Source organism: Phoxinus phoxinus (genome assembly GCF_949152265.1).
Source record: "Phoxinus phoxinus genome assembly, chromosome: 12".
Classification (NCBI taxonomy): Eukaryota; Metazoa; Chordata; class Actinopteri; order Cypriniformes; family Leuciscidae; genus Phoxinus; species Phoxinus phoxinus.
Window position 1 is genome coordinate 31,135,313 of NC_136887.1, and position 27,620 is coordinate 31,162,932.

At 37.3% G+C, this 27,620-nt stretch overlaps 1 protein-coding gene across 1 annotated transcript; it reads right to left on the reverse strand.

Annotated features, from left to right (window-relative positions):
• Nucleotides 1-441: 441 nt before the first annotated feature.
• Nucleotides 442-27,382, reverse strand: nxf1a (nuclear RNA export factor 1a). Its single transcript, XM_079630312.1, has 22 exons — nucleotides 27,043-27,382; nucleotides 26,057-26,116; nucleotides 17,522-17,717; nucleotides 17,307-17,424; nucleotides 16,946-17,029; nucleotides 16,209-16,313; nucleotides 16,049-16,129; nucleotides 14,906-14,975; nucleotides 14,660-14,748; nucleotides 13,843-13,950; nucleotides 13,577-13,686; nucleotides 9,519-9,555; nucleotides 8,385-8,453; nucleotides 8,221-8,276; nucleotides 7,940-8,044; nucleotides 3,571-3,629; nucleotides 3,359-3,474; nucleotides 3,230-3,272; nucleotides 3,077-3,152; nucleotides 2,609-2,791; nucleotides 1,347-1,407; nucleotides 442-955 (listed from the first exon to the last, which is right to left on the reverse strand). The coding sequence occupies exons 1-22, from the start codon at nucleotides 27,110-27,112 to the stop codon at nucleotides 917-919; spliced, it is 1,935 nt and encodes a 644-aa protein (XP_079486438.1). The 5' UTR covers nucleotides 27,113-27,382; the 3' UTR covers nucleotides 442-916.
• Between the last annotated feature and the right edge of the window lie 238 nt (nucleotides 27,383-27,620).

The following is a 27,620-nucleotide window of genomic DNA, read 5'->3' on the forward strand; positions in this document are numbered from 1 at the left end:
GAGCGTTATGTAATAACGCATGTATCGTTACATATAATTAATTACCTTATGTAGGCTATATGTCATCACTGTACTAAAACAGAATGGCGCTTACACTATAACATTTGGACACTCATTCTGTATTATTAAAATGCTCAAATTTTATAGTGGGACTTAAACTATGAATAAAAAGTATTATTTGATTTTGTGACCATATTGTTAAACAAATCAAAACTTTTTAACAGTATTTAAGGAGTTAAATAAAATGCTTAGGTTAGTCTTAAACTTTAATTTTTTTCAGAAAATCAGAAAAGTAAGACTAATTACATCTTGAGTAATTTTTAGTTGGTCAAATTAGCTCTTGAGACTTAACATAGAGGCTAAGTTTATACAACTGACCAGTGTCAGATGTATATTATGCACTTGTTGGCTGCTTTTCATTATTTGCTCAACATAAATTCAGTCACATGTTCCCAAACACATCTGGAATTTCTAAGGGCCAAATATTCCTTCTATGCTCTGTCATGATTGTGGTTATATTTCGCATTAATAAAAAAATCATCTTTCTTTAATATAGTGAAGACTTAATTAGGTATTGATGTTTTATTATCTTGCTGAGAATAGCAAACTTTATTTCTGCAAAAATGTAGCTCAACACCAACAAAAGCGCAGCACATATTTTAGACATCACAATTAAAACAGAAATGTGCTTTTTAAAATTAATACAGAAACAGTGCTGTAGTACGTACAAACCTGATGTATAATCCTTTTTGAGGAAAAAAATAAAATAAAATTATACAATTAATTATAAAACAAGATTTGGTTTCATTTCAGTTCGACATTACAACTTAAGTGCCTGTTAAACAACAAATAAAACTATGTACATACAAACAGGTATTCATATATATATATATATATATCTGTTTGTTTGTTGTTTTCATTTTATGAAAGCAGCTTCTGGGATCTTTCCTTGAGCCTAAAAGAGAATAAAATATGATGAATGACTAGTTTTTAAGTCTCAAATGGATGTGACAAGATTTCAATAGCACACAGTCCACCTCAAACTATATATCTGATCACTGTAACCAACATACATTTACTGTAATGACTTACAACATGTTCAAATCACCTGATCTCAAAGAGCGAATTCAAATAAAAATTTCAGCATGACAAGTCAAAGACAGACATCAAGTTTAGAGATGGTATTAGCTTTTGGACAATTTTTTAACTACCGGTAGTCTAGTTTTCCATAGTTAATGCATTTTAAAAATGGTTTATTGACAGCACAGAACTGCTGAAATGAGGTTAATATTAAACACCAGTTACTAAAAATTGTTATTTCTGTTATCGGCCAAGCAGATTCATACCTTTAGTTCCGTGAAAATGTGAGCTGCTCGGTGAAAATCCCACGCGTTATCCTGCAGACATCTAACAGCAATACACAAGCCTTACCAACAGAATCGAGATTATATTGACTAGGGCTGGGCGGTATGACCAAAATCTTATATTAGTAAGTCTTTTCAAGTAAATGCAACTTTACGAAGAACAGTATAGTATAGTATTTTCACTGGAAATTCAATGAAAAAAAAAGTATATCCTAACCATAGTGATAATGCCTATTTCTAAATGAAATATTTTTCAAATAGAAAGTACTTAATTTTTTGGGACTCTCACCTGTAAATAATGTAAAGCAGTCCTACTAATAACTGCACAATACATATATCTACTGTAGTGTAACTTACAGCCCAACATCCTTGAAAACACATAAATGATGCCATTTACAAAAGCAGAGATTTTGATATCACCCAGCCCTACTATTTCCCACATCATCAATAGAAACATCCATATTTAGTTCTAGAATCAAAGTGCCCCTATTATGCTACTTTTAAAGGTTTCTAATTTTGTTCTGGAGGCCTCATACAATAGGTTTACATGCATCTAAAGTAAAAAAAAAAAAAAGCTTTCATACTACACATTGCAGCATCATCTCTTTTCTCACTGTGTTTGAAACGGTTCGATAAAGGATTCGGTTTCTCTAAACCCCTCCTTTCCGAGAGCTTCCTCTGCTCCGATTGGTCAGATGGCCCAGTCTGTTGTGATTGGTCGACCACTTACAGTGTGTGTCAGAAAACCAAACACCCATTACCACATCTGAATTTCAGCTCCGGAGGCTTCCTCGGGCCTTGATATACAGTGATACGAACAATAATGATGCATAAATTTCACGGCATCAATCCAGCGAGTCCTCATCCTTTAGAAGTCCATCAAAGTGGAAGTTGAACCAAGCTCTTCCAGACCCTATCTACAACTAGTGTTTGAGGGTCGATGTAGTGGTTGTTCACATGCAGCAAATGAAGACCACAGGCTGGCATTATGCAAATTTGTTACAACCTACATTGGTTTATGCAGGAAGAAAGACTGACAACTGGTTTCAGGCACTTCAAAATCGGTTCTTTCTTTTGGGAGAAAATACCTCCATTTATCATGCACTTTGATCTTTAAAACTTTGCAGGCCTTTTACATTCACAAAACGGCTATATTACACTTCATGAAAGGTAATAAACTAAACAGCATAATAGAGGCACTTTAAGACCTAGGTGTAATGGCATGGCTTTTCCTCACTGCTCACTTTTGAGACCATTCCAGGTTCATTTCAGACTTCTGAGAGAAGGCGGAGAGCATTTCCTGCTGCGATGCAGAGATGGTGGGCGCTGGGCTACTCGAGAGGGCTGGGGCTGGCGCTGCAAACGCACAGCGGATCTCCTCAGTGGTGGCGTTCCTCACAAACAGCTGGTCATTCACGATACACAGGCTGCAAGATGCAACAGACACCAATAAACATGCATCAAATCAACTGTGTTACCAAGAGGATATTTGCTCAAGTGATTAACGGTGATTCTTTTAATTGGCTGTTGGACAGTCAGCATTCAATCTGTGAATTTCACCCAACAGCTGGACAGCGCGTCCACAGGGAGAAGCCAGTAAATGAAGATAGCCATATTAAGCAATACATTACAGCAAAAAGGTAAAAGAAAAACAGAAGCAGACAGTGTTTTTTATCTAGTCACGCTTGTGATTTGCTGTTGGCTTTTCCTACCCAGAATTCCGAGCTGGAACTGTGATGAAGACCCTAGAGAACGCCCTGACAGAGTCTCTCGATTTGATTTCATCAACTGAAGAGAAGAAAATAAACATTTTGAGATGAACACACTGTCATTTTGACATGTAACTGTGTTCAAGCAAGACTCACCCTCTTTGAACACTCCACTCACTGTGAACACTAATAAAGTGCTCTATGGAAAAGACAGGAAAACAACAAGATGTCAAAAATTGTAAATAGCTCCAGGGATAACAGTGTTCAAATCATTGAGGAACTTACCGTGTATGTGTTGACATCAACATTGATTAAATTAATGTCATGCTGGGTCTTTGGGAGCTCACTGAGGAAGGCGACCAGAGTCAGGCGAGTGCGTTTTAGCAAGCGGAACCGACCGGCTGTAAAGAAGAAGAAGGCATGAATGTACATGACAAATATAAAATGTTTTTTAACATATTGTAAACTCTAATTTGCTTGTTTCTCCTGAAACATACAGGGATCTTTGATGTTCTTGATATTGCGGCTGTGTTTATGATAATCTTTCAACCTGCACCTGCAAAATTATAGGAAAAAGAAATGAGACCACAAATAAACTGTACAATTTTGCACATTTACAAACATTAAACATTATTTTTCATTCAAATTTACTTCCCCACACTAGTGTACAATGTGGATGCATCTAACAAAAGTCTAGGTCACATTTCACCCCCAAAATAAATAACGAAACAATATATATTAAAAACGATATATATATATATATATATATATATATATATATATATATATATATACTTCAAAAAGTTTCGAAAAGTCCGAGTTTTAGGTTGATGCATATTGCAGAGAATAGACCAGGCACACGATTGTTACGTGTGACTTGCTCGATGATAAAAATTATTATTAAGCTCAATAAGCGGCGGAAAACAACTCATTGTGGTTCTTGCGCTGTCTGACACACACAAAAAAACGCCTCTCGGACAGCAAACGATACCGAATTCAACTCTCTTTCGTGGCTTATTGCACTCAGTCAGATACACACAGTTATGTCAAAATGCCTGTCTTGGAGAGTATTCATGTTAACACAGTCAGTTATGTCTTAATTTTTAAGTTAACGTAAACAGTTGGGAAATAAAATTGGTTGTGTGTAAATAGGATCCATTTATTGGGTCTTAATGTGACAGCGCCCTAATACAGTAAACCTGCTGCGGTCTGTCAAACAACAAAAGAAAATCATTCACTGCTCTTGACTGAATAACCTTTGCAGCTTTAATATGAATCAATATACATCTAATTCATTAATTTTTTTAACCTTTATGCCTCATTATATATTTGACGACGTTGAGTGCATTAAGGGACAAAAATGTCCACTCTAAACACTACCATAAAACAATTATATATTTACATTTTTTTCCACTTTCATTGAGTTAAATATTTTAACCAACATCAGTCCTGAAAATAACTACCAAATATTTATTTAATTTTCAGAATTTTAACCCCTTAAATGCCATTTGTTTACATGATGCCACTGTTTTTATCGATGGAGAAAACATAAAAAAATGAAAAACAATTGTGTACTACATGCTAGGTGGATTTCTTGGGAGGGAATTATCACAGCCTGCATATGTCCATGATTAGCAGCAACATTGATTTTTACTCATTTTTATTTTTTGTGTTATGTCAGATTTTTTAAAAAAATCACACTTAGCGCGTTAAGGACCAAAAATGGTCACATATTAAACACTGCCTAAAATATTATATATTATTATTATTTTCCACTTTTACTGAGTTAAATCTTTTAACCAGCAACAGTCCTCATCATACCTACCAAATATTTATTTAATTTCAGAATTTTAACCCTTTAAATTCCAGTTTTGGTGACTATACCATCAATTTGTATAAGAGGAAAAAACACTAAAACATAATTATTTTCCATATACTAAATGCAAAGAGAAAACTTTAGCTTTGGATTAGCACAGTCTTGAATATGTCAAAGATTAGCTGCAACATTATTTCTGGTGCATTTAAAGATTTTGTGTTATGTCAGATTTAAAAAAAAAAAATCACACTTAGTGCGTTAAATACCAAAAATGGTCACATATTAAACACTGCCTAAAATATTCTATATTATTATTATTTTCCACTTTTACTAAGTTAAATATTTTAACCAGCATCAGTCCTCATCATAACTACCAAATATTTATTTAATATCAGGATTTTAACCCTTTAAATTCCAGTTTTGGTGACGATACCATCAATTTGTATAAGAGGAAAAAACACTAAAATGTAATTATTTTCCATATACTAAATGCAAAGTGAAAACCTTGGCTTTGTATTATCACAGTCTTGAATATGTCAAAGATTAGCAGCAAAATTATTTTTGGTGCATTTTTATTTTTTGTGCTGTGTCAGATTTTTAAAAAAAAATCACACATAGCGCGTTAAGGACAAATTTGATCCTATTTAAACCCATTAAAATATCAATTTTTGAACCCACTGTCATAATATCATAAAATCATAATTTCTATTCAAATACCCTGTCATTACCAAGCCTTGGGGTAAAATATTTACTTTTTACTGTTTTCCACCAGTTGGTACCATTTTTCATACAATTGACATACTGCCAACATCTGCAGTATTGCAAACATTTTCCTGATTTCTACTAGGTGACTATAACCTGTGCCTGTCTCCCTACACATCAAAAATTGCTTGGTGACGTGGAAACATCACTTGTGACCCAGATCTTGATTCCATATTTTGCTGGTTTGCTGGGCATATACTGCCGGAATCTGCAGCGGCCTCGGAACCCGACCAGCTGCTCGTCTACACAGACGTCCACCCCGGGGTTGAAGAGAAGGGGGAGGCGGTACAGCCACTTATCCCAGATCGGCCTGAACGCCGCCAGCTTGTCATCCCGGTAACGTCCAGGTCGGGTCAGCCTGTTGTCAAATCTTACATTTGAACTGAACTTCTGGAAATTGCGGTGAGGCATGGTGGCCCTGAAGATGGGCCGGCCTGTGTGGTCATCCCACAGGCTCCGGGTGGACTCATTTCTGGACTTGTAGACTCCAGCCAGAATTAGCACCCCAAGATAAGCCTCGACTTCTGTTGCATCCACATTAATCCAATCGGTCTCGGACCGTCTCCCCTGGAGATTTGTTCTGTCCACAATTAATTTTACCATCTCCTCCGTGAACAGTAGCTGAAATGCAGACCTAGGGTCCACGATGCGAGCTGTTGCGTATTGTGTCGGTCCGGGTCGCAGTACCTCAGCTGGCACGTAGCGGAGCGTCTTGGCGTTAGTGGGTGACCAGTGAAGTCCATTTTTTGATGTCCACATAGGATCGGCAGTCTCCTCTGTGTCATCCAGTTCATCACTCTGAGTTGAGTCAGATGAGGAGTTAGAATCCGAATTCAGCTGAAACTCCACAGCATCATCTGAGGCGCTCTCCGTTACACTGCCATCAGACTCCGGCTCGCTGTCTGTTAGTTCAGTAAGGTAGTCGATTGCTTCGGTGGTCGTGTAGGTTTTCTTCATCTTGTCGAGTGTGAAATGGCCGCACCAAAGAGGTGCACAGCTTTATAACTTTTGCATCAACCGCACTTGTATAAACACTGATTTCTCAACTATTCTAATCCAAAACAAAGGCAGACTTTGTTTTGGATCCCTCGCAGCTACATCTTTGTGTTGCCGCAAGATGCAAGGTGTTATTATTGTCTAAGGACTGACTGCATGGCTGTGTTTGTGCCTCTACGTAGGTGAGAAATTATAAATTAACTTTGAAACATAGACTGCAAAAAAAAACAAAGCTGTGTCAAAGGTTCATGTATGTGAGTAAAATACGCAGGAATCAAACCGAAAGAAAACAACGCATCGAGAAGCGATTTCTCTTGTAAATGCACACACACACACACGCCTACACACACATCCTACACCACCGACACACGCACAAACACACACACACAGAGAAAGGGAGAGATAGAGAGAGTATAGACATAAGGGGTAAAATATAACCTTCAGGATATTATGATTTTTGTCACTCGCCTAAACACCATGTATTATATTTAGGCCCTACACACACACACACACACACACACACTTTTGTCAACGCAGACACACATTGCTCTCCGACATCCACACATACTCAGAAACATAATTTTAGATCATTGAGCCATTAAAATGCTTCATAACACCTTCAATAGTGCCCCTAGTGGAAACCAGGAAAATAACGTGCATTTCCCCCCATAGGGAATACCTATGTAGTGACGTCATCTGGTGGAATACACTATATAATGCAAATATAATGCTTTTGCTTCAAAATGAAAGGATGTTTCAACATAAGTCATGATTCATGTATTAATGACGGCCCCGGCTTTAAACTACGTTTTAATGGGTTTCAATGGGCCATTTTTGGTCATTATGGTGCTAGGTGTTCCTATTTGATCTACACAGTGTGTGTTATACATATTATGCAACATGGGATCATTTTTTAAAAATTTATCCAAAAAGTCACAATTTTGCCAAATTACATACCATTTGCATTAAAACAGCAAAAATGGTCAAAGAAATTAAACTGAAAATGACCAAAAATGTCCTAATGCAGCATAAAGGTTAAATTGATTTTACACTTAAAGCATTATCGTATTGCATTAAACAAGTTTTCGCATATCACATTTTTCTTCAATATAGTGCAGCCCAAAAATAAACTACTGAAAATGTTTAATGTAATTTTATTTCTTTTCATTTTTAAATTAATATTACCCCGTTTATGTTGGATTTTGTGATACACCAGATAAATGGCATATTAAAGACAGCCTAAAGCTAATCTCGACGAGTAGTGTTTTAAGGACAGAGAGCTCACACTGTACCTGGAGAGATTATTTATGGGTGGCAGACTGAGAGAGAAGCATGCACCATCATGATACGCCTCCAGCAGCCGCTGTCTATCCCCAGAGTCATATATACAGTAATAACTTCCACAAAACAAACACAAACACACATCACTGCTGATAAAAGCATGCTTATAGTAGAAAACATTAATAACTTCCACAAAACAAACACAAACACACATCACTGCTGATAAAAGCATGCTTATAGTAGAAAACATTAAGAGGCAGCTCTAATAAAACATTTCCACACATGCACTTACTGTTGCAGAAAACGCTGAATGAGATCTTGGATTTCATTGGAGACAAAGCAGCTGCCCTGAATTAGTTTTACAGACACATCCAGTCAAAAACTTAATTGACACGCTGAAGTCATACTGCTTGACCAATATAACGGTCAATATAACAGTGCAGACTTCTAGGCTACCTTGCAAGGAGGGATGTTTGTGCGTGTTTCCACGTCAAAGCAGATCGGAAGTGGAAGCACATGACCGTCCTATGGAAATAACAGCATTACAAAGAAAACAAAAATCCAGTAACTGTTATTTAAAAAAACTTAGCAATCAGATTATAGTTACATTTTGAAAAAGGGGGAATACTTTCAGGATTACAATGGTTTAATTTAAAACGTAATAAATCCGTATTTTGGCATAATAACACTATATTAAGCGCTGCTTGATTATACTACAGTAGTTCCTGGTTATGTTGCCAGTAATGACTCACGTGTGCCACCCGCTGGTGCATGCGCAAATAACAGTCGTCTACAATCTCCTCAGACGCGCAGAATTAATCTGCTAGTAGAAACGTTGTTGCGCGCGGGAAAAAAACGCTTTCAATTCATGGAAATTCCGCTGCTATTTAGTTTTCAAGATCACGACTTTAGTCAACATGTAGGCCTATTTTAAAATAAACTAATATTAAGACTGTGCATTAAAGATTATTGTTCCTTGTACATGTTAGTTAAAAATAAAACAAAAATAATCTGTAATACCACACTGTAGCCACTAGATGTCTAGCCCTTTACATAAATATATATTCAGGGCTGTGTTCCCAATTTGTGGAAATGAGACATGATTGCTTAGCTTGAATAGGTTTTAAGCTACAACGTAGTTACTTACAGCTATATGACATTTTCTTAAATAGTTTATATTTTCCAAATATTATACACCGGACCAAATTCTTAATAAATAAAAGTAAAAACATAAAATAATATTTCTTCTTGCTTGACTTTATTCATATATGTGACCTTGAAGTAATCCAAAAGTAATCAGATTACCGGTACATTACTTTCAAATTGTGGTACTTGGATTACGTTACCGAATACTTTTTTTTATTAAGTAATTTGTAACTGTAACGGAATACATTTTTAAAGTAACTCTCCCAAGCCTGCTGATGACACTTAATCAGTGTGTGTTCTTTTGGCAGCCAGTCTGGAAATAAGCCATCCTGTCCTTGACCAATCAATGATTGACTGACTTAATATCTGACAAACACTAATAACGGCACAGTACATTCAGTCCTGTTAGTTCAAAACATTATTGACAAATCAAAAAAAGCTCACCAGTCTGTGAAGCCTGGGAAATCGCTCCCGAACAGCACTGTCACGGGAGACAAGAGGAAAAGCGTGATGCACCTCATTATTACAGCAGACACACCAAAATCACATGTGCACTCTCAAGTCATTCTTCTAATTTATTTGTTTATTCTTTATGCAAATACAATGAATGATTGCTGAAATGTGTTTTGATCAAGAGACTAATGAAATAAAATATTTAGAAACAATACTGCGCCAAGATCAGCACCGAAAAAATATTTTTAACCCTATTTTTATCACTCTCTGGATGGATTGGTTCAGTTTTTAAAGTTTTAAACCCACGTTTCACTTACCATCATTATTGAAAGTAAAAAGGACTATAACTTTCAGCGTGCAATGTTTTCATCTAAAACCTGCTTATTTGCAGCGGTCTCTGACCATTAAACTAGAAGAGGAGAAAGTAGTTTTACTTTAACAGACAGACAAGTTCTCAAATGACTTTGTAAATGAAAGCCATGCAAGCGCATGGAAGAAATGACAAACAAGACAATGACACAATCAAACAACCAAAACAAACTTGTTGATTAGTGACGGATGCTGTGCTTTTATTGATGTGGTTTTTATGAACGCTGACTTTGGATGAGTGCATTTCAGAAGCAATGATGGCATTTTTATCAGCTTTGGCACTGATGCTTGTGCCCTGATATCCATCAAAATATCCAAGATATCCATTCTCCCATAGAGAAATAGCCAACGAACTCCAGCAAGCTTCATTTTGCCATGAGAATGAAGTCAGTTGTGAGAGAAACAGTAATAAAGTGAATGGGGAGTCAGCCTGTACACCCGTTCTGACTGCCAAATATCAGCCGATTAACTGGCCTGATAAATCAGTTTATCACTAATTTAAACAATTAGTTTGATCCTAATTGGAGTCCCATAACCTGACCAGGGCAAGTATAATGTTAACAGTTTTTAACTGCATTTATTCTTTATAGTTCAGTTAGTTTCGCAGAGTTAAAAAAAAGAAGAAAAGGAAACCAGATAAAAATGGTTTTCACACCATTGTTCTGTTTTTGCAAACAAATAAAACTCTATACATGTATATATAATTTTATTTGTTTGCAAAAACAGAACAATAGTGCACTGCTTATACGCACACACTTTATTAGTGTACCAGCCAATCACATGGCAGCAGCTCAATGAATTTAGGCATGGTCAAGACGATATGCTGAAGTTCAAACTGACCATCAGAATCGGGAAGAAAGGTGATTTAAGTGACTTTGAACATGGCATGACTGTTGGTGCCAGACGGACTGGTTTGAGTATTTCAGAAATTGATGATCTACTGGGATTTTCATGCACAACCATCTTTAGGGTTTACAGAGAATGGTCATGAGAAAAAGAGAACATATCCAGAGAGCGGCAGTTCTGTGGGTGAAAATGCCTTGTGTATGCCAGAGGTCAGAGGAGAATGGCCAGACTGGTTCGAGCTGATAGAAAGGCAACAGTAACTCAAACAACCACTCATTACAACCGAGGTCTGCAGAAGAGCATCTCTGAATGCTCAACACGTCCAACCTTGAAGCAGATGGGCATGGGCAACAGTGGCAGAAGGCACTATGTTAATCATTTAACATAGACAAAACTCTGATGGAATTATTCTACAAGTCTTATATAGAGCCAGTGTTGTCTTTTTCCATTATCTGCTGGTTTGGAAATCTTAGTGTGAAATACAAAAATGCACTAAAAACATTAGTTAAAAACAGTGGGAAGATTATAGGTAAAAAGCAAAGAAGCTTGACAGTTCTGTTTAACAGAAATGTTTTGAGTCGAGTCCATTCTGTGATTTCAGACAGTGGACACTTCTTATACCCAGAGTTCTCTATGTTGCCCTCAGGTCGTCGCTATAGATTACCAAAGATTAAAAATAATTGATACAAATACTCTTTTGTTCCGAGTGCAATTAGACTATTAAATAAGTCTTAAAGGTATTTTTTAAGGTTTTTATATTTTAATTTTTTTGTAATATGTGTTATTTACTATCATGATGTATTGTATGTGTCAGTTTTTTTTTTGTCTGTTTACCTGTGCTGCAACCAAATTGCCCAAAAGGGATCTTAATAAAAAGCTTGACTTGACTTGACACCGGTGCTGCATCCAAAGTCACCAGATCTCAGTCCAGTGAGCACCTTTGGGATGTGGTGGAACGGGAGATTCACATCATGAATTGTTGCAAATCTGCAGCAACTGCAGAATGCTATCATGACAATATGGACCAAAATACCTGGGGAAAATTTCCAGCACACCTTTTTTAATCTATGCCATGAAGAATTAAGGCAGTTCTGAAGGCAAATGGGGGTCCAACGCGATAATAGCAAGGTGTCAGCTAAAGTGGCAGGAGTATATGTGTGTGTACTCTTTGGTGATTGTGAACTAATGGTTTCCCACTCACAATCTCTAGCATTAAAAAATGTTTGTCCTCAAGCCATTTTAATACAATAATGAGCTTGGGTGATGGAACAGCCAACTTTCTTCCATCAAATTCGCTCTTCATTTTCATCATTGCAGGCTGGGGCCGAGTCCCACAGCTGTGCCTGCCTTAGATTGATCATACCCGTGTTTGAGTATCCATCCTTCCAAACTGGACAAAAACAGCACTCTGACTGGAGCAGGAATACAAGGGGGTGGGAAAATATGAAAATGAGCAATTATGTACTACATTTAGCAAATAAATGTGTACTAATTTCCCTTGAGATGCCAACATACTATTTCCAGTGGATGTCTTGATAAGGAAGAAAAATGTGTCTTTTCATTTAAATCTTATTCAACCGTCTTGAAACACAACCTACATATTTCTATTATTATATTACAGAGTAATTTAGTTCTCTGGTATGAAGGTTGGGGATAAACTTCATGTATAACAGATGCTGCTGAAGAGTAAATGTCTCTGTGGAGGGACAAAATAGAGGAATGATTTGGAAAGCCCCAGAAACAACATAGGAGGATGCTGCTGCTGTGATTTGGAGAAAAGGAAAAAAGAAAATCCAACAGAAATGAGAGATTGTCAGTCTGTCATACACTTGCACATGTGAACGCACATATACAGGTAGCAGATGAACACAGTGCCATACAAGACAGACATGCCTTCATTTATTCAGACAAACTCATAATTTGTTCTAAACCACAGTAACTAAATAACAGATTAAGCGGATGAATTCAACCACAAGCAATGAATTATGAATGTGTGTTCATGTATTAACATCTGCAATGCCAGGTTTTGAAAATAGTTTGATATGCCAGGCATATTAATTACCATAAGACTGTGCAGGCCTCAATGGGGACTGTATGAGGCTATAAATCGGTACTACAATCCTAAATGAGAGTATCCACCTTATTTTTAACTTAAGAGTGTACACGGCCATTTGTAACTTGAATGTGTCTGGCTTCAGGTGTCATTTGCTTTCAGTTTTTTTTTACCTGTACAAAAAAAGTCTGTTATGCTGCTTGATATTGCAAACTGGTATTTTCTATCATACAATTTTTATCATCATAGTCATACACGTTTACTGCATTGTTATTCTTCTAGTTATTTCCCTATAGCTGCCAATGAATCAGAAGTCTCGCACATTCACAGAAAATAGCTTACTGACATGTTGAAAAATTAGGTGGACCATCATGGATGTCATTTAGATATAAAATAATTATTGTAATATTTTAAAAAAATATATAACATATGCGAGTAATAATTTACTCTGATAACTTTTTTGGAGTTTGGCATAAAAAAGAAAAAAAAAGAAAAGTATATTCATTTTAAAAATCCCATGGCGTTTTAAGATTTTATTAATTAACATGACATTTCCAGGTCTATAAATCACACTTCTAAAATGAGACATTCAGGTTTTTCAAGACCGTGGTAACCCTGGATCTCCAAAGAAAAACTTAAGGAATTAATCTCGATAGTCTCGAAACCAACAGGTCTGCTGTTATGTCTCATAAGGAACCGAGACTGTTTAGTATATCTATCAGCTAATCATATCAACCTTGACCTTTAACCTCACAGTGTGTCCCAGCTCACTGGCACTGACCTGATGTATGAGGTCTGATCTTTGAAGTGATCACACAGAGGGTTCCTGTCCAGCCACAGCTCCACCAGCCTGAAGCCCTTCACCACATCCAGCTCTTGCTCTGACTTCAGCTACGGACAGACAGAGAATGAGGTCAAACAGACACTGAAAGTAAATTCTGTGTAGCTTGCAGTTGAGCAAATTGAAGCTAAAGAATTAAGTGGGCTCATAATATAACAAACGTGTCTCACTATCGATGTAAATATAAGCGTAATAGCATCTCTCACCTCGTTATGAGACAGGTTCAGTGACTGCAGGTTGGGGGTTTTGTTCACCAGTTCTGCTATGTCATGCAACTTACACAGCTTGTTGTTGCTCAGGTTCAAGCACAACATCTGTGAAGGATCAAAGAGAGATTGGGACAGAAATAAAATGTTCCTTCAAACTCTAAACGTTTGTTTACATGAAAGCAGGGTTTCCCAAATTGGGTTCCTGAACATGATGAATGATGGGATACGTTTAACTTTAAATACAGCTCTGAAGCGGGGCGCTGAGTTTTGAGCATTATTCCGACCTGGGACATTCTTGCCCACTTACTTCCTGTCACATGTACACGCTGTCAAGTGGCCAAGACCACAAGTGTTGGCCCTACTATCATGCATGTGCTAATAAGCTCTGACCTCATATCACTCTGAGACACCTGACAAATGTTTCCTGGAATAAGTGTGAGCGTGACGTACCCACAGCTGTTTATCCTAGAAATATAACCGCATAGTTCAACGTTTCCACCAGCTGGATGTTTTGATTTCCTATTTTTGTCTAGACACTATGGCTGAGCTTGGCTGGATTAGATAGTTACTATATTTATACTTCACGGTGGTTAGATGAAGGGTTATGAAGCAATGAACACCAGGCCTTTGACACACTTCTCGAAACATCATGGTGAATGTGAAGGATCTTAAAGCTACTCTGTCACCAACATTACCCAGTTGAATGCAATTTAAAAGAGAATGATCAGTGGTATTTGCTAAGGCTAGCATCAGTATTACTATTGCTTATATTTCTGGTTAATAATTTGAACAAACCCCAAACACCAAGTCTTACCTCTGGGATATTCTCCTGTATGATTTTGATCACAGCTTGCATGCAGTTTTTTCGGTTTAAGATTATCTCAATATTATGAGAAACCAAGTCTGGTGAAAAAAATAAAAGTAAAGCTCTAATTTCTCCTTTTGAAAAGCTCTCAACTCATTTCTGACAAATAACGGTTCATCTTAACTTGGGGAATCTATTGTACTTTTTTGTGCAATGTCAGGGTTTTGAGCACTCAAACCCTCAGTATAGTTTTACCTGGATCAGTGCGGATGCTGCTCAGGTTGAGAGACTTCTGGGAACCATTGAAGCGTTTGGACATGCAATGCTGCAGAAAAGAATAGCAACAGTTAAAGTTGGCATGAAATCAAAATTGACAATTCTTGTTTTCATGGAATATTGCAGCATTTATTATAAAAGATTTAACCTCGCACATTATTATTTTTATTTTTTTTCAATTTATGTGCCGTTTTATTCAAAATATCTTCCCCTCCCTCTTGCAGACTTCTCTTCTCTGATGATGCCAGTAAACATACTGGCATGAGGGCAGGACAGCCTGTCACTCACATGAGATCCACCAATAGCAAACCACAACCATCCAATAGAGAGCTTAAGTCCCGTCCCTCCGCTTCCGGCTCATGGGACCTTATTTCGGAAAAAATGGTAAGAAATGGCGAGAGACAACTTATCTTTTTATTCCGTCCGAACTGTGGCCTGAATTACACATATGATGTTTGTCAATTTGAAAGATAATTATGAAAGTCAAGAAAGTCGCAGTTTGTCATAAAACAGTAACGTTTAGTTTTATGTGAAAATCACTCAATGAACTACATCTCTCGTCTCGCACTGTACGTCACCGTTGCTCGTATGTGTGCAGTCTGGTACAAAACACTCAGGCATCACGGCGTAACGTTACGATTATAACGTAAGACTATAGAAAACATGACAGACGTTAGCTTCAGTAAAGTTAGCTTCATTCATTGAGAGAAAAGGTATGACGTCACATGTGCACCTTTTCGGTTTGTAGTCTTTGTAATTACGTATTTTCACAGTCTTATACCTCAACAGTTTTACATCAAACTGTGACTTTCTTGACTTTAAAATTGTTTTAAAATTATTTAAAATTATTTTATTTTAAATTGACCAACATCATATGTGCAATTCAGGGCACAATTCAAACGAGATCAAAATATTTGTTGTCTCTCGCCATTGACTACCATACAATATTTTTCCGAAATGAGGTCCCAAGGTTGTCAACCGGAAGGGGAGGGGCTTAGGCTCTCTATTCCCGATGGACAAAATCAAGTCTCACCCTACATTTTTTGACTACACTTTAAATGGAACAGCTGCCCCCTGTAGGCCACAAATGTTACTGCAGCAAGAAGCAGCTGTAGGTCAGACCTTTAAATGTTCCAGATCTTGTGGTTTCAGCTCACTTTGGAGGAAGGGGAGACTGGAACAATGGCTCATAAGCACGACCACCTGGAGAACAAGAAACATGGAATTCAGGATCCATAGTACAAGATGAATCTTTTAAAGAATACATGAAGCAGTACAGTACCCTCTGGCCTTCACTGTCTGTAACTCTGTGTGTGAGTTTGCACAGAGCGCTGGCAGTGGCAGGATCCTCAAGATAGAAATTAACTGTATGTCCCTCTGTGGAGTACTAGACAAAAACACAGAGAGACACAACCAGACAAACATCAACTGAAAACAATGTATTGGTAATGACATTGTTGCAGCTCCTCTCTTCCCAGTCTGTCAGTAACGTTCTGTTTAGTTCCTGTAACTATGGAGCCCCTCCTTCCAAAAACTGGAATTAAGTGCTCTGATTGGTTGGCTGGAGCAGTGTGTTCTGATTGGTCAACTGCATCGAGCCTGTTTCGGAAATGTTATGCCCCTTACCAGAACTATGAGTTTCAACACACTACTAATGTATCTCAACCAGGCCTCGTCCCCTTTATTTGCATATGCTTTGGGTTGGAATTATTAAAATGAGGGATATTGTGACACGTACTGTACATCCCTGGAAGAAAACTCAAGACTACAATGGAGGTGTTTCAGGGAGTTCAGAAACAGTGCGCACAGATATAGAGAATAACTCCCTTTGGAGTAGACTTGTTCTTTGCATACCTTTTTCATGCTTAAACAGCAACATTACACACTAAAATGTTCAACATTTACCAATACAGTTAAACACAACTGAATTACAAACAGCTCCACTGACCTCTAGTGGACATACAGTTACACCTTCAAGACTTGTTCAGCATAACTGACCACTTCATTACGATCACTTACGTGTAATGGAGTAAACGCAATGGGACAGCGATTCTGTAGTGATGTTAGCAGCCATCTTTTATCATACTTTTGTCCATGTGGGATCTGTGAAACAAAAGTATGAACAACACAGTCATCAGGAGTCTAGATAAATGAATGGCTTTTGCTGGTTAGGTTTAATATCTTATTGCGTATAAATCTGTCTGCTGTGGAGCTTAATACTTAATTCATTTATCACTGGTTAATATGATGTTAACTCTATTGTGATGTAGTAAACACTGATGTTAAATGAATAGTTTTCTCATCATTTACACACCATCATGTCATTCCAATCCAACACGGTTAAGTTGAAAAATAGGGTAAACTATTGCTGAACTCTTACTGTCATTTTGAACCATGTTTTTTCTTCTCTCCCTTTATCCTCTGGTCCGAATCTCTGTGCATTTCCTATCCGGTCTATTCGCTTCTCTCCTTTCCAACTGGGACGTCCATATGGAATACTGCAGGAAAAGCATAACATGGGCAGAGAGTTACATGCAAACATTACATACATCCAATCATTATTTATGAAGCCGAATCATTTGCAACAACACTTACAATCTCTGTTTGGACACCCCATTCTGACTACCCATCACAGACACATCAACACAGCCGTTCTGAAACCTGCTGCGGGGGCCCGGCCAAGACGGCCCTGGGGCTCCACCACGATGCTGCATGTGTACTGGATCATTGTTTAAACTACCCTTTACGGACCCCCAACTTTGATGGACCCCCAACCAGCGGCCGTCATGATCTGAAACACACAAAACACAGTTGAAAAGACATGAAAAAGATACACTCAAGCCACTCCAGACAACTCATAATGTTTATCAGGAGGAATGGAATATTATTCTGGCCATATTTCTGTAGAAGCTAGTTATGTTTTTAGTTAAATGATCTTACTGTTATTCTGCTAAACAAAGTACACGGCAAATAGGATCTAGAATTACTGTATTTGAGAATTATCATGCATTGCATTTTATGCTTGAGTTAAGTGCACATGCCGAAGAGCTGAACTGAACATGGGCATCGGAACCATTGTATATGGGTGGGACAAGAAAGACCCACCCACTTTTTAAGACCAATGATATTGGACACACTCACTTTTACCATCTCTAATTCAGGACATATGTAAGTTCACTTTTCAGAGCGCCGTCAGTCAAGCTACAGCGTTGATTTCCATGCAGCTGCTCATATCCATTCCACTCGATACTTTCAGAGTCCCACCAAACCCTTACTTTTCAGGCTAGATGAGCAAATGCGCATATGTGCTGTCCTAAGCGCGAGTCTCAGGTTCCTATGGGAACCGTAGCTTTTAATCGATGCAGTGACACAATGACTTTACCAATCAGTGATTGGCTCTTTTACTTAGAAAGCGGGACAGTTTCTCCCATTCATAAGTAATAGGAGTGAACTGTCTTTCTAGTCTTTGATATCTAGCTCAGGTGGGTCTGGCTGTGTGCTCACATACTATCACTAAACAAGCTGGTATTTTAAAGGACAAGTTCGGTATTTTACACTTAAAGCCCTGTTTTCAGATTGTTGCTGATGAAATAGAACGGTTAAGATTAAAATTTGGACACATGCTGCTATCCCGAGAATTTGACAAACTGCATAACTGCAAACAAACACTGCAGCCTCTCACTGCAGTTTATTTCTGTGGCGAGCGGTGACTTTTTTAACCGGGTATGCTGTCATGTCCAAATTTCCCAGTCCACGTTGGATTTGTTTATTATAAGCTAAACGCTCGCGTTCGCTCTACACAGAGTTGCTAACTCTCTTGACACATGGCAACACAGTAAGAAGTATTTCTAATATGTTGGACCTTTTATTGAAAGTAGTTGTTTCGGTCAGACGCCACACTCAAAGGCGTTGTTTGCAAAATATGCCTAATTTTTGTGATTCCTCTAGGTGGCACTAGTGCAACACAAACTACATGCGTCACCTTTAAACGGTTACTAATAATAATAATGTTACAGTAATGCGTTACTGAGTAACACCGATTATGGCAGTGGTATTGCTGTTGTGTACAGTAGCTTTGGGTACCAGTAATTAAGAGTATGGCAAACTCCTCTTTTCATTTCTAGGAGCCAGAGAGAGAGCCAGGGACTGAGAAAGGAAAGAAGGCGGCACAAGATTAGACAGGGAAGAGAGTGAGAGTCAGGATGAGATGTATAACAAGGCAAACCAGCCTGACCCAAGAGTCATTCCAAACCAGCAACTTCTGAGTAAGACACTTCTCCTGAAACCTATCCATGGCTTCATTATTCTCCCAGTGCCAAAGGCACATTTTGTTTTCATTGCATGCAAGCCTTCAAACAACAGAGCAGAACTCTTGCCAAAAATATGGATCCAGCTGGGTTTCGAAATTGTAAAAGAGCCATTGACAAATTTTCAGTCAAGCTCATAAAGTGAAGATAAAAACATACACCCACCAAAAAAGAAGCATTGAAACACAGCTATCCACAGTGAAGGAGCAGAGAGAGGCTAGATTATGCCTGGTCAAAATAATGAAGTCAATACATTTTCTTGCCAAGGTCTGCTTGGCCATGGTAATGATGAAGGGAATGTAAGGCAATTTCTGCAACTGAGAACAGAGGATGACGATGTGCTTAAAGTCTGGCTAAGAAAGCACCCCAACAATTATACATTTTTACATTTAATTTAAAGGGATAGTTCCCCCCCCAAAAAATAATTCTGTCATTAATTACTCACCCTCCTGTTGTTCCAAACCAAAAAGACTTTCGTTCATCTTCGGAACACAAATGAAGATCTTTTTGATGATATCTGAACAATTTCTGTCCCTTATGATGGATTTTTTTTAATTAATCATAACTAACATTTATTTTTCTTGCAGGAACAACATTCATATGCTTTTGAATCTTAAATGTTTCCAAACCCTTTGGTCGAAAACTCGTGACTTTGAATGTGTGAATGTATAAATAACAAATAGGGGAAATGAAACTAGACAGGTGTCTAGGTTTGAAAACTTGTGAACAATGAAATAATCAAGAAAACAGAGTTTATTTCTACCTAGTAACAGATGGGTTTGCCTATGATGAATTGCAGGGAAATTATGTATTGTATCATGTCATTTTCGCCATGCTCCTATTTAGGGCTGCACAATATATCGAAATATCGCAAATGTATATATTGCGATAAATGTATATCGCAACAGCTTGCAATAACTGGGGTCATGAACTAAAGACAGAGAAAAGAAAATCACTCGCTGCTCTTGGCTGAATAACTTTTGTAGCTTTAATAAGAATCAGGCCCTGTTTACACGAGAACGCTCCCGGGTGAAAACGTAAAAATATTTTATCGGATGTGCCTTTCCTTTACACGGCGACGACGTTTTTGGGGCTTAAAAACGCTAAAAAGTGAAACCACCCTCCAGAGTGGAAATCTTAAAAACGCTCCACCATCGCGTTCCCGTCTAAAGGTCAAAAGTATACTAGACAGTGAAGGCATCGCGTACGCATTTACGTCACAGGCATGCGCCAGTACAGGAAAATAGCAAAACATTATCAAACTAAAATATAGCATTAATTTCATTGACAAAAAAACAACAACAAAAAAATCTGTCATTTTTGAGCGACACGCGAAGAGCACCGGGGGTTAAAGCAGCAGCTTTACCGTATTAAACATGAAAAACTGTGTCAGCGGCTCTTTCACTTTCAGTGCTCCACATTGCCACCTAGCCGCCTGGAGTGCACACTACATCGAATTTCACACACTTTTGCGTCAGCATATGCACGCAGATTCCCCCCTCATAACGCTCGTCTATACGCAGAATAAAAAGTGATAACGCAACGGCACTTTTGCGTTTTCTCTTCAGATCGTTTCCGTGTAAACATAGCCTCAGTATATTTAATTAATACAGTGAAAACTAAGCCGTGTTTTATTTTTACATTTGATTATTCAGTTTCTGTTGTTAATAAACCTAATGTAGGATAACCTGAAACCCCAAACCCCATGGTTTACACTGATGTTAAAATAACACTTCTTTCTAACACTTCACTTTCAGAAGTTATAGGGATGTTTTCTTGTCACAAAAAGAATGTGAAACACGTATGCATGTTATATAATTTAAAATATATCTTAAAGATAATTTAAGTTTATTTTACACACTTTAAGCATTATCGTATCGCATTATTTAATGAGTTATCGCATTTTTCTTCAATATCGTGCAGCCCTACTCCTATTCTATAAAAACTATTGTATTCTTTTTGCTGGTGGGATTCTCTCAGAAATTTGTCTGAGATCCGGCCGTGATTAAAGCATATTCGAAGGCATTGTCTGGACTGGAGTCTGTCTAGTAGTTAATGCTGCGCAGCAAAGTTAGGGAAGCTTACTAGACACTTTGATAGTGTTATAGTCAAATGTGCTGCGTAACACATGGGAATGAACCTCATTGACTCGCTCGTCAGGGAAACATGCTTGAGCTTCCGTTTACCACAACAGAGTTGATAAAAAAATAAATAAAAAAAAACGCCTAAATTCAATCTGTTCATCCTATTAAGCGATCGAGTCTCTTCAGAAAATGTAGACTGAAATGGTCAATTCATACAGTATGGATTAGTTTTACAATCTCTTTATGAACTTTTTGAGCTGTCAATAGAGGGAAAGAGTTCTCAGATTTAATCAAAAAGATCTTTATTTGTGTTTCGAAGATGAATGAAAGTCATCTGGGTTTGGAAACGACATGAGGGTGAGTAATTAATGACAGAATTTTTGTTGTTTGAATTTGAATACAATTTTTGGGTGAACTAACCCTTCCTTTAAAGTAAATATATTTTAAAGGGCACCTATTATGGAATTTTGAAATTTACCTTTCATGTAGTGTGTAACATAGATCTAAGTGAACAAAAACATCCTGCAAAGTTTGTAATATGAAAGTGCACCGTATATAAAGTTATTGTCTTTCAAAAGTAAGTCGACTCGGAGTCATTTTTATGAATCGTTAGAAGACCGAAGCTTTTTCTCTGACTAGATGACGTCAACTTGTCAAGTTATTTGAATATGATACGCCCACTTATTGCACTCCAAGGCCAGCAGGGAAACATCATGGCGACGAGACGCTGTGTTCTGAAGTGCGACTCAAAAGCCAACTTTTTTCATCTGCCCAAGGAGGAGCATTTGAAGACTAAGTGGCTACAATTCATATATACAACTATACCACAGAAGTATAGTCCGAGCCTTGTGATTTGTTCGCGCCATTTTGAAGACGATTGCTTTTTAAATGCAATCAAACTCGGATTCGCGAGCCAGCTGATATTGAAGGAAGGTTAATTTCTAAGTGTATTTGCATCAGCTTCCTCCTCCGTATCACAACCTGTAAGTGTTATTAATAATTGTTGCTTTTATGTTTTATGTAGCATGCTTAATAATTATTTAGTTTGTTGTGTAAGCACCAATTGTAAAAGAGCCATTGACAAATTTTCAGTCAAGCTCATAAAGTGAAGATAAAAACATACACCCACCAAAAAAGAAGCATTGAAACACAGCTATCCACAGTGAAGGAGCAGAGAGAGGCTAGATTATGCCTGGTCAAAATAATGAAGTCAATACATTTTCTTGCCAAGGTCTGCTTGGCCATGGTAATGATGAAGGGAATGTAAGGCAATTTCTGCAACTGAGAACAGAGGATGACGATGTGCTTAAAGTCTGGCTAAGAAAGCACCCCAACAATTATACATTTTTACATTTAATTTAAAGGGATAGTTCCCCCCCAAAAAATAATTCTGTCATTAATTACTCACCCTCCTGTTGTTCCAAACCAAAAAGACTTTTGTTCATCTTCGGAACACAAATGAAGATCTTTTTGATGATATCTGAACAATTTCTGTCCCTTGTGATGGATATTTTTTAATTAATCATAACTAACATTTATTTTTCTGGCAGGAACAACATTCATATGCTTTTGAATCTTAAATGTTTCCAAACCCTTTGGTCGAAAACTCGTGACTTTGAATGTGTGAATGTATAAATAACAAATAGGGGAAATGAAACTAGACAGGTGTCTAGGTTTGAAAACTTGTGAACAATGAAATAATCAAGAAAACAGAGTTTATTTCTACCTAGTAACAGATGGGTTTGCCTATGATGAATTGCAGGGAAATTATGTATTGTATCATGTCATTTTTGCCATACTCCTATTTAGGGCTGCACAATATATCGAAATATCGCAAATGTATATATTGCGATATATGTATATCGCAACAGCTTGCAATAACTGGGGTCATGAACTAAAGACAGAGAAAAGAAAATCACTCGCTGCTCTTGGCTGAATAACTTTTGTAGCTTTAATAAGAATCAGGCCCTGTTTACACGAGAACGCTCGCGGGTGAAAACGTAAAAATATTTTATCGGATGTGCCTTTCCTTTACACGGCGACGACGTTTTTGGGGCTTAAAAACGCTAAAAAGTGAAACCACCCTCCAGAGTGGAAATCTTAAAAACGCTCCACCATCGCGTTCCCGTCTAAAGGTCAAAAGTATACTAGACAGTGAAGGCATCGCGTACGCATTTACGTCACAGGCATGCGCCAGTACAGGAAAATAGCAAAACATTATCAAACTAAAATATAGCATTAATTTCATTGACAAAAAAACAACAAAAAAAAAATCTGTCATTTTTGAGCGACACGCGAAGAGCACCGGGGGTTAAAGCAGCAGCTTTACCGTATTAAACATGAAAAACTGTGTCAGCGGCTCTTTCACTTTCAGTGCTCCACATTGCCACCTAGCCGCCTGGAGTGCACACTACATCGAATTTCACACACTTTTGCGTCACCATATGCACGCAGATTTCCCCCTCATAACGCTCGTCTATACGCAGAATAAAAAGTGATAACGCAACGGCACTTTTGCGTTTTCTCTTCAGATCGTTTCCGTGTAAACATAGCCTCAGTATATTTAATTAATACAGTGAAAACTAAGCCGTGTTTTATTTTTACATTTGATTATTCAGTTTCTGTTGTTAATAAACCTAATGTAGGATAACCTGAAACCCCATGGTTTACACTGATGTTAAAATAACACTTCTTTCTAACACTTCACTTTCAGAAGTTATAGGGATGTTTTCTTGTCACAAAAAGAATGTGAAACACGTATGCATGTTATATAATTTAATTAGTTTAGTTAAATAGTTTATTTTACACACTTTAAGCATTATCGTATCGCATTATTTAATGAGTTATCGCATTTTTCTTCAATATCGTGCAGCCCTACTCCTATTCTATAAAAACTGTTGTATTCTTTTTGCTGGTGGGATTCTCTCTGAAATTTGTCTGAGATCCGGCCGTGATTAAAGCATATTCGAAGGCATTGTCTGGACTGGAGTCTGTCTAGTAATTAATGCTGCGCAGCAAAGTTAGGGAAGCTTACTAGACACTTTGATAGTGTTATAGTCAAATGTGCTGCGTAACACATGGGAATGAACCTCATTGGTTCTCGCTCGTCAGGGAAACATGCTTGAGCTTCCGTTTACCACAACAGAGTTGATAAAAAATAATAAAAAAAAGCGCCTAAATTCAATCTGTTCATCCTATTAAGCGATCGAGTCTCTTCAGAAAATGTGGACTGAAATGGTCAATTCATACAGTATGGATTAGTTTTACAATCTCTTTATGAACTTTTTGAGCTGTCAATAGAGGGAAAGAGAGTTCTCAGATTTAATCAAAAAGATCTTTATTTGTGTTTCGAAGATGAATGAAAGTCATCTGGGTTTGGAAACGACATGAGGGTGAGTAATTAATGACAGAATTTTTGTTGTTTGAATTTGAATAAAATTTTTGGGTGAACTAACCCTTCCTTTAAAGTAAATATATTTTAAAGGGCACCTATTATGGAATTTTGAAATTTACCTTTCATGTAGTGTGTAACATAGATCTAAGTGAACAAAAACATCCTGCAAAGTTTGTAATATGAAAGTGCACCGTATATAAAGTTATTGTCTTTCAAAAGTAAGGCGACTCGGAGTCATTTTTATGAATCGTTAGAAGACCGAAGCTTTTTCTCTGACTAGATGACGTCAACTTGTCAAGTTATTTGAATATGATACGCCCACTTATTGCGCTCCAAGGCCAGCAGGGAAACATCATGGCGACGAGACGCTGTGTTCTGAAGTGCGACTCAAAAGCCAACTTTTTTCATCTGCCCAAGGAGGAGCATTTGAAGACTAAGTGGCTACAATTCATATATACAACTATACCACAGAAGTATAGTCCGAGCCTTGTGCTTTGTTCGCGCCATTTTGAAGACGATTGCTTTTAAATGCAATCAAACTTGGATTCGCGAGCCGGCTGATATTGAAGGAAGGTTCATTTCTAAGTGTATTTGCATCAGCTTCCTCCTCCGTATCACAACCTGTAAGTGTTATTAATAATTGTTGCTTTTATGTTTTATGTAGCATGCTTTTTTATTTAGTTTGTTGTGTAAGCACCGTTTAGCTTCTAGGTCTTCAATGACAATTGTATTGAGATATGTGAAGTGTTTGTCGTTGTTTTCGGAGTTGTCTTAAAGAATAGAGTAATACCTCGTAGTAACGTAACTGCATTTTTTTTTTTTTTTTTTGTAAAAACATTATGTTTATGCATCGGGCTAATGCAAACAAAGACTTATTGTGCTTTTACAATATGAAATCTGGGCTATGCTCGCTAACATAACATTAAATTATTGATCTTATTTTTAGTTTTTTACTACAAACTACAAAGCAGTGGACTGTAATCATTATTATAACACGATTTAATTGATAAAAGCATCATTGTACTCCGTGTTAAACAATAAGTATTATCTCTGTAAACACTGCTGGGTCATCTGACCAATCAACGCAGATTAGCGTCGCGCAAAGGAGGGGTTTGGAAAAATGAGTCGTTGAACGAATCATTTGGGAGTCGGTGAGCAAATCAGGTAAAAATAAATGCATATTATACGAAAACAAAAGTGTTTTTTGACATTGCATGCACGTAAAACTGTTGTTGGGGACTCCCTTAACAACATTAGGAACATTTTAAATGTCATAATAGGTGCCCTTTAATGGGTACAAATGCATATTCAGTTCAGCTCTAAATAGGAGCAGGTTCAGTTTTACCTGTAAATGAGCTCTCACCAGTGTTCCACACCTCTCTCATCACAGCAGAGCCACTCGAATCTAAGGGAATTGGAGGAAAAGATTCAAGCAGAGGCACGTTGTTGTTGTTTAGGAACTTAACTTTCTGCTGTGTGCAAGCAGCTTCTGATGTAATAGAACTACAAAACAACTGTGTTTAACGAGAATAAAATTATTATATATGAAAAAAACACACACATAGGAAATATGCAAAGAGCTCAAAACGAACAGTAAAATACGATTGATGGCATAATTACATTTTAAAAGTTATGAAACCTACTGTTCCCAAAATGCACTGACGCCAATTCTCAGCGCCAATTTAACAGTAGGCCTACATTAGCCTATAAATAAACAATGATATTTATTACATTTAATTCATACCATACAATTATATAGATATAATATAATATAATATACATACAAATACATGTTATATTGTTGACAATTAAACATTAACAATAAGAGCATCTAGGGCCTAAGTAATATCTGTTTTTTTTTTATTCTAATTTGTTATGCTAAGTGGTGTAAAAAAAAAACTAACGTTACGTTACATGGACAGAAACACGTTACACGGTCCTACATGTAACGTTAGCCTAATCTAACTTTAAAATGTATTCTAACAGATTAAACCATGCACATGTCTAACTTATCCGGTTCAGATTGGGTTTAATTTGACCCAGATTCACCATGAATGTGCAGGATTTGCAAAGATAGAACAGTACGGCCTCTTAATAGGAGAGGTACTTCACCTTTTGCACAAAAAACAACAACGTTGACGTGTTAAAGTTAATAATATAAAAACGCGATAAAAATGTATCGCCATGTCTGACCATGATCAAACCTGTCAATCACTGCCTTAATCAACATCATGCTGAGTGAAACTTCGAATCGGTAACGTTACTATAGTTTCACAAGACACCAAACCATATCGGTTCATATAAAGACTTAAATCATGACAATTTTGGTACCTGAGGAACTGGAGCAAACCCGTGTTATCATAACGGAGAGGTTGGGGTACAATTCCTGATACCGAGTCATCGTGAAATAATTGCGCGCGACCGCGTGCACTGCTCTCACTGATGCACGTGGACTCTGTGCAAATGTGCTTCATCTTGGTTCGAAAACATGTGCGTGGCAGCGTGCATATTTAACAGGCAAGAGCAAAAATATGTCGTCTTGCAGCGATCTATAAGCATAAAATATAGTTGCAACTTTTAAGCATTTATAAATTAGATATTTTAAAATATCTAAAATGCATAATTTATTTTCAGATGAGTTAATAAATTAACCATCAGTTTTATGCATTGAGATTTTTTTTAAAGGGTTTCATTTTTTTCAAGGGTTTGTGTTGTGGGCTAGGGTGTTGCTATGTGGTTGCTAAGGTGTTCTGAGTGTTTTTGTGGCATTAGCACTTAGTAATTAGTGTTACTATGCAGTTGCTGAGGTGTTGTTGGTGGTTGCTTATCCAAGCCAAAAGAGTCTCAAGTCTCTGTAGGCTAATTGTCTCTAGATATGGCTCTGGTCCCTCTTTCAAAGTAAATAGAAT

Excerpts from the sequence above, each read along its gene's own strand:
- nxf1a (XM_079630312.1), bottom strand. The coding sequence starts at position 27,112 with ATGACTCGGTATCAGGAATTGTACCCCAACCTCTCCGTTATGATAACA. Across the intron at positions 14,749-14,905 it reads CAGCATCCGCACTGATCCAG|ACTTGGTTTCTCATAATATT; the intron begins GTAAAACTATAC and ends TTTTTTCACCAG. Across the intron at positions 956-1,346 it reads ACATTTTCACGGAACTAAAG|GCTCAAGGAAAGATCCCAGA; the intron begins GTATGAATCTGC and ends ATTCTCTTTTAG.